Raw genomic sequence first — 7888 nt, forward strand, 5'->3', positions numbered from 1 at the left:
CCACGTGCTACAATATCGCCGTGCCGCATCCGGTGTAACGCCTGTTATTAGGGACGGGGCCAGATGAAGCTTTCATTATTCCATCGAAGTTTCCCTCTTACCCGACAACACCATTATAATACATAGTAATGACCGACTTTGCTCCCTTTTTTTTTCCTTCTTTTTTTCTTCGCTCTCGCGAACCACGATTATCGTTATTAAGTCGACGGGCTTACACGAGGGACATATCCACAATTTCTCCGCATGACGTTCCATGCCAATCGATCAGCTTTTGTTTGTCGTTTTAACGGTAAAAGTAAATATCCGACGGTGATCCGATCGAAATAGGATATCGTATACGTACAATTATTTCTTTCTCTCTCTTCTCCCACGCTTCTTTTCGAAAAAAAAAAGTACTCATTGAAAATCCGCGTAAACGAGCGATCTCTGCTCGAGCTCGAAAAGCGAAAGGACGGTCGGTGAGAGAGAGAGAGAGGGGGGGGAGGGAGAGGGAGAGAGGTCTCTCTATACTTCCCCTTTTATCGAGCCGATTTATGCTTCCTTGAAAACGATTGCGCGACGTTTCTCTTAAGAAGGGCTGCGCACCTTCCGTAAATGGAAACGACTGCTTGAAAAATGACTCTTCAACGATCTCGTCTATGTTGGCACGATCGTAAAGATCGTCTTCGATTTGGCTCGTTAAAAGTCTACGTTTTTCTTTCTTCTTTTTTATCTTTTTCACAAAGTATCCTCGAAAATGTCAAGTCGAGAAAGATATGTTTAATCCATTCATCTTTCTGATCTTCCTGCGATTTATGGGAACGTCTTGCACGAACACAAAGTATTCCGCACAAAGTTGCAGTATTTTTGGCACGGACAAAAACAAACCTCCGATGCCAAAGGTGCTCGTCCGGCGAGTTACTTACTCGCAATACAAATAACGTGGCACGCGAACGGTTGCCAAAAATTTGCCGTAGTTGAAATTGGATCTATAATATCGTCTTCGTAAAAGCACCCTAAGTCCTCTTTCAATGATACTATTAAAAGAACGGGAAATGTCCGTTATCTTTTAGTCGTCGTACGCGCTTCGCAATAGAATCTACGCCGTGGTTCTAGGTAGAACGACAACGAAGAAAACGTCGACTACTTTTGCCTATCGTACCCTATTCATAGAAATATTATGAAATCGTCGCGAAAACGAGTGAACGATCGCCAACGCGCGTTAACGCAATACGCAAAGAATGTTGTTTGTGAATATTTAAATGAATATACGATCGCGCATGTGAGAATGAGACCGGAAAAAAAAGGAAGAAAGAAAGAAGGAAAAAAAGGATAAAGAGAAAACAAGGAGCAAATCGTTTGAAAATATAAATACAAATTTAAACGATGTACGGCGAATTTCGAGAAACACGTAACGTAGCTTCCTCTACTAAAAACTCGTTGGCGAGAAAAGAGAAGAGAATTCTCGAGTCGCCCACGCATCTCGATATCTCGAAATGGCACGGCGGAGGCGGGAACGGGCTCTGCACACGTGCGTCCGGGTCGACACGAGCACGTGTCGCTTACGCGACGAGCCGTTTATGCTAGTAGAGTCGTTCCTACATGCGTACATACGTACGATGCGCGTCGAGTTAACTCGCTCGCTCGTGACGAACACGTGCGACGTCGTCTTTTCTCCATCGTTTTCGAAGCCCGATCTCTCCAAATCTCTTTTGACAATGGACCAAAGGGTGGAAGCGAAATGAAAACGAGATTAAAATAATGTACACGGATTTCTACGCATATTCTCATATGATATATCTGCAACGAAATTAATTAATATCAAGATATACAGACGAACCATGACATATCTATCGTTGGCAGATAATCGTTGTAGAAGCGAACTGGACCTTGAAATTCTACGGGAAAAATAAAGAAAAAAATGGGAGAAAAGAAAGAAGAGAAAAAAAGAAGAGGGTTCGTGTCACGAACGAGCAGCCATTTGGTACGTTAAAAAGAATTCTTTGAAGGGTAACTCGATAGAATATGAACGGTCGAAGCATTGGTGTAACGCGGCCCACTGCCTACGTCACTGAACGTGACCAGAATCGCCAGTGTACGTGTATGTGCGACGAAGCGAGAGAGAGAGAAAGAGAGAGAGAGAGAGAGAGGGAGAGAGAGAAAGGGATTGAGAGAAAGAGCAGAGTTATCCGTGTGTAAGAACGAATATGTGTGCGCGCGAAACCAAGCAAGTCCGTCCCCCTCGATTGGATCGAGTTACGATGAACAAATCGCTCAAACCTAATAACAACGGCTATAATGCGAAGGGTACCTGCGACCCCTATGGAAAAATATCCTTTACGAGTCGGGAAGAGAGGGAAAAAAGAAAAAAAAAAAAAAAAAAAAAAAAAAATATAATAAAGAGGCGCGATTCAACGTCGATTTTAATTAAACCGTCCGACAGAACGTGCTGCTTCCGTCGACGACCTTCTTCTTCCATCTCGCATAAATTATCTTTCATATACAATTTATTCTTCTTTTTCCTTCTCTCTTCCCTCTTTCACTCTCTCTCTCTCTCCCTCTCTCTCTTTGCCCCTCTGCTTCTGTCTCCTCTCTCGTTTGTATCACAAATATAATTTATCCGATATGATAGACGTATGTACAAATATGTGTACTTAAAGAGAAAGAGAGAAAGAAAAAAAAAAGAAAAGAAAGAGACAAGGTTAACGAGCTTAACAACAATGTAAATCACGAGTATAAATCATCTCGAGAGTCGCTCGATAAATATGCAGGCTACGGTAAAGAGAACCACGCACATGCGAGAGGAATTCGAACCGGCTCTACGATATTCGAGTGAATACGAAGGAGTAAGAGGGAAGGGGACAGAGAGAGGAAAAAAAGACGAAAATAAAAAAGATATCCAAGGCGTGATGTTTGCTTCGTGTGGGAGCACGTAGTCGATACGCAACGATCTTTTGTAACTCTCGATAGACTTCTCGATAGGTGCTACTTGCTAGAGTCACGTAGAGACACGCATGTTTCTCGATTAAAAATGCCGTTACAACTAGGCGGTCTTTAAAAGAGTTCTCGTGCCTTCGATAACGTTCAAACATACGGAAATAATTAATAAAAGTTGTAAGTCGGGGGGGGGGGGAGAGAGAGAGAGAGAGAGAGAGAGAGAGAAAAGAAAAGCAAAGAAAAGAAAAAAGGCTATTCAACGATTAACGAATCTCGTGCGTCGATAGTAATCGTTCAATATTTTACGAGATCCCAAAGTGTATATATTCGTATTTTCCTCAGGTAGAAGAAAGTCGTAGAATTTGAAGGAAGGAAATTTCATAGGGGGTTGTAAAAGTACGGCTCGAAGCCAGCTGCGAGACATAAGCCGACGAATGCGCGATAAGTAAACAGGAAAGCAGGATTACAAAGTAATATGGTTCGTCGTAGTACAATTAGAAACTTCTATTATGAAAGAAATATAGGTGCGCAGGTATATCGTACATAAACCATATGGAATAAGAGGATAAATGGTTAAAGAAAGGTACGTAGGAAATATTTTCTAAGGAAGACTCGAAATAGGAAAAGTTGGTCGTTTCTACGAAAGGAGGGCCGGCCGGAACCGAAGCGACGGCGAGCATAGAACGGCGCGCAGGTAGAAAATTGTAACTGAGAAACAGGTAGAGAGAGAGAGAGAGAAAGTTCCTTTCGTCCAACCGACTTTGTAGCTATACTTATGTAGTTGGATAACTTCGATGTTAATGATACGAGTTTGGGGAAATGGAGATGGGGAGGGAAGGAGGGCGGGAGAGAAAGAAAATAAAAGGAAAAGGAAGAGAAAAAATCGTTCGGTACTTACCGGATGCCTCGCGGCAGCAGCGGCCACCGCAGCCGCGTTGATTCCAGCACTGGGATACATAATAATATTCCTTGTTCTGATCTCGGTTGTCTCCCTTCTCGCACGAACAAAATATCCAAAGAATTCGGGCTCGTCAAGGTCGCGTCATGGCAACGCACCGAAGCGCGAAAGGATAACCAACGACGTTTCGAAGGACGTGTATAGAAAGTTAAAAAAAAAAAAAAAAAAGAAACTAAACAGTAGCGCCGAATTCGAACGGCGAAAAATTCGCGCGGGCTATTCCGTCAAGGAGGAACGATCGGAACGGCTGGAACGGCTGAAACGACTGGAACAACTGGAACGGCGTGCCTTCGTAGGAAGATTCTCGTGGACGATCCAGGCGTCCGTCCAAACGACGATCACGCTATTTTCTTTTCGACGAAGAGGATCCATCGGCACGTTAAACGTCTGTCCTCGGCACCTTCCTTTCTCATCGAACCGGCTCGCGTCAAGATCGCGAAGCCAACGACGTTGTCGGCGACGGCAACGAGGACGACGACGACGACAACAAAGATAAGGGCGAGGAGGAGGGGAGGGGGAGAAAACAAGGCGGCGGCGGCGGCGGCGGCGGCGATGCCACGACGCCGTAGCCGGCTAGAAGCGTCGCGTCCTTTTCCCACTTCGGTCGGCGTCGGTCGGTAAAGCAGAGAGCTACGGCGGCCACCGAGACGAGAGAAACCGCGAGAAACGGACGCGAAAAGACGCCAAACGAAAGGACGCTTTTTCGGAACGGCAACGAATTTCTCTTACCGCGTGACAACGATGACAAGGACGACTACAAATTTCCTAGATAATTCCTTCTCTCGATATATCTCCTGTCCCGAATTGTATTCGACGGAATATGATTCCGTTACTCTTCGTCACAGTTTCACACCGAGAGAAACAAAACTCACAACCGTACTCACTGAGCACGGCGCTTTCGCCGATGCACTGCACACTTATCAAAGCAACTTGTGCACTCACTCGCGTTTCAAACTCAACGGACTTTGAACCGGCTAATTTAATTCTCAACGTTCGCTAAGCGAACGAAGAACGCACGATTTTCGAAGCGTTGTAGACCTGCGAGAACGCACGAAGAGAAAGAACCTCTTCCGACGACGTGCTCGGCGCGACTGATGGACGACGAAGTGGTGGGGATCGTATCCCCTCCTCGTAGCCGCGCGGCGATTCTCCCCACTCGACGGGACTCTTACTCGCTCTCCTTCTCTCTCTCTTCCCCGTCGTCGGGACTTTTCTCACTCGCACCGCCGCGCTCTCTCTCTCTCTCTCTCTCTCTCTCTCTCTCTCTCTCTCTCTTTCTCTTACGTATCGCTCGTTCTTTCTTTCGGCAGCAATGCTGCCTCGCTTCACCGCACTTAGACCCTCGAACGACGTCGTCGTCGTCGTCCTCGTCTTTCTCCTCTTCGTCATCGTCGTCGTCGTCGTCGTCGTCGTCGTCGTCGTCGTCGTTCTTCTGCTTCGTCTCCATCTCCTTCTCGACGATCACTCTCTCTCTCTCTCTCTCTCTCTCTTTCTCTTCGTCCTCGAGGCTCGTATTAACCGGCGCGATAGCTCCTTCACAATTAAGTCGCGTTACGTAAGGGCCTCGAAAAGGCGAGCACGAAAATCACGGCTCGTTAAAACGTCGCTGCGATGCTCTCCCCTTTCTGATGGGCCCCCTCTCTCGGTAGTACTTTGCTCTCCCTCCCTCCCTCTCTCTCTCTCTCGGTCTCTTCACTTACATGTACACGGTGGCGCGTGCATGCCCTTTCGCATTTTCCGACGTTTGGATGTTTCTCAGCCAAGTTGATTTTAATGCTCTCTACCGAGTTAACACGATCGAACTTGACGTTTTCATTTTTCGACAAGACGGAGATCGAATTGATGACGAAGCATTCGACTCTCTTATCAAAAAGAAGAAGAAACGCCTTCTATTTTCTATTGTTATTTTTTTCTCTCTCCGTCGCGTATCTAAAACGCGTCACGTTAACTCGCTCGTGTCGTTTTACGACTTTATGCTTCTCGTCGCGTTCCGAGAGTACATACGAAGGAGAAGTTGCGAGACTCCTATGTATATACGCTCGTCATTGGAGGGTTCTACAAACGATCGAAATTAGTCACGACTTTGTGCGTGGCTCATCGCCGATAAGAGGAAGGTCTGTGAATATTTCGTCAAAGTTTCTCTCTCTCTCTCTCTCTCTCTCTCTCTGTGTGTGTGTGTGTGTTTGTGTCTATTTAGCCGCATCTCCGTTCAAGGCGCCTCGATTTTCTTTGCATTACGCGAAAAGATACGCCGGAGATGAGATTTAAAAATAGCGACTGACTCAACGAAAGTAATTCTACACGTTTGTCGCCCATTAATGATTACACCCATTAATTTTTCCTTCAAACTATTAACGAGTATTAACGGCCGATGCCTCGATTCTACCAGATAATTCAAAGTTTAGATATCGATCGGAAAAGGATCGACGAAGAAAGTCGAAACGATCTCGATATTGTACGGTTCTTAGGACGATTCCGAGTGCAGGTAAGTAAGTAAGTGAGTGAGTGAGTGAGTGAGTAAAGTACATATCGAGAAGGAGACGGGAGGATGATCGTTCGAGCGATAGATAGGTGGATAGATCGACGAAATCGCGGCGTGCCGTACATACGCGCGAGTATTAGCCGTCGTTCGTCTCCCTGCTTCGACCGACGCGTGCAAACAAATCGAAAGTTTTTCGCAAAATGGCCGTCACCGGGCTGACACGGATGTCCGCATAAACTCGCTCTTTCCCTCTCCTTCACCGCGTCATTCTCTCTCTCTCTCTCTCTCTCTCTCTCTCTCTCTCTCGGTACTCGTGATTTCCCTCACTTCCCATACCACCACAAATATGGCGCCTCCACCCGTTTTCCCAACCCCTACATACCGTGGCTGCATAAAGTGCGAGAGCGAGAGTAGAGAGAGTAGCAGAGGGTAGGGATAGAAAGGAAGAAAGGGCAAGAGAGAGAAAGCATGCTTTTTCTCTTTTCCCTCCTCTCGTTCTCTCTCTCTCTCTCGCTCTTCCCCTGGATAGAATATATGTAGAGACGCACGTATCTCACTCTCGCTCCCTCATCACGGTCGCGAACGTACATGCGCGAGTGGTGAGCACCGGGTTGCTCGCGTGTGTGGTAAGGGGATGCCCCTATGTGAATATCGCGCAGCACACAGTCCCAAGCAGTTTCCTACTTGATTGCCGCTATCGTCCGGCAGCCTCGTAAGGGAAGCCGTCCGCGCGGATCGAGGTACGGCACCTCGACCAATCGGTGCGCCGCTGTGCGAGCCTTGGCCAATCGTACCGTCGTATACCCCACCGATCGACGCTACCGGCGCAAAGACTCGAATGAACGCTCGTCCTCGTCCAATCCTCGTCGTGACTTTTTCGATCGACGTCCACGCGTTTGCTCCGCGCGGACTACTCTACTCACTCGCTCACTCGCTCGCTCTTTCTCTCTTTCTCTCCCTCTCTCTTCTCCCCTCTCTCTCTCGCCCTTGCGCGCTCTATGGCCGTAGCTATACGGAATGAAGGTGCTACGCGAAGCCGCAGCGAAACATGAAAAATAGGGGGCTACACGAGGAAAAACACGGTCGAGGGAGGAGGTGGAGAAGGTGGTGTTGGTGAAGGATGAAGAGGTGGAGGAAGAGGTAGGTAGAGGAGCAGGAGGAGGTGGAAGTGGAGGAGGTGGAAGAGGACTCTGTGGGATGGACCCTACGAACCGAAACAGCAAAGGCTGTTCGGGGTGATGGTGATGTGGTGGAAGAGCTGGTGGTGGTGGTGGTGGTGGTGGTGGTGGTGGTGGTGGTGGTGGTGGTGGCGGCGGCGGCGACGGCGGCGGCGATGGCGGTGGTGCTGCGCCGGTCGGAAGATAGAGAGGCCGAGGATGAGAATGGAAAAGTAACATAACGAAACGTCGATCCCATTACCTGAAGCTCTCTCGCTCTGCCGTACACCGAGCCCTGCTTTCGACCCTTAATCCAAAGAAGGATTAGAAAACCCCATTGTCATGCTTCGCGGAACGCAGGATGGTACGTGTATA

At 47.6% G+C, this 7888-nt stretch overlaps 1 protein-coding gene across 3 annotated transcripts in view; it reads right to left on the minus strand.

The window, feature by feature from the left end:
• LOC118446124 (protein groucho) overlaps positions 1-6519 on the minus strand; it is an 85407-nt gene extending 78888 nt beyond the window's left edge. Inside the window, exon 1 of one of the 3 annotated variants that reach the window (XM_035876425.2) lies at positions 3815-6519. In XM_035876425.2, the coding sequence (XP_035732318.1) occupies positions 3815-3874 (60 nt within the window). In that variant the 5' untranslated portion in view covers positions 3875-6519. The remainder of the gene's footprint in view (positions 1-3814) is intronic. The other 2 variants (XM_035876423.2, XM_035876426.2) reach the window with 2 other exon arrangements.
• Between the last annotated feature and the right edge of the window lie 1369 nt (positions 6520-7888).

This window comes from Vespa mandarinia, chromosome 1 (assembly GCF_050613455.1).
Source record: "Vespa mandarinia isolate Hongniang chromosome 1, ASM5061345v1, whole genome shotgun sequence".
Lineage (NCBI taxonomy): Eukaryota > Metazoa > Arthropoda > Insecta > Hymenoptera > Vespidae > Vespa > Vespa mandarinia.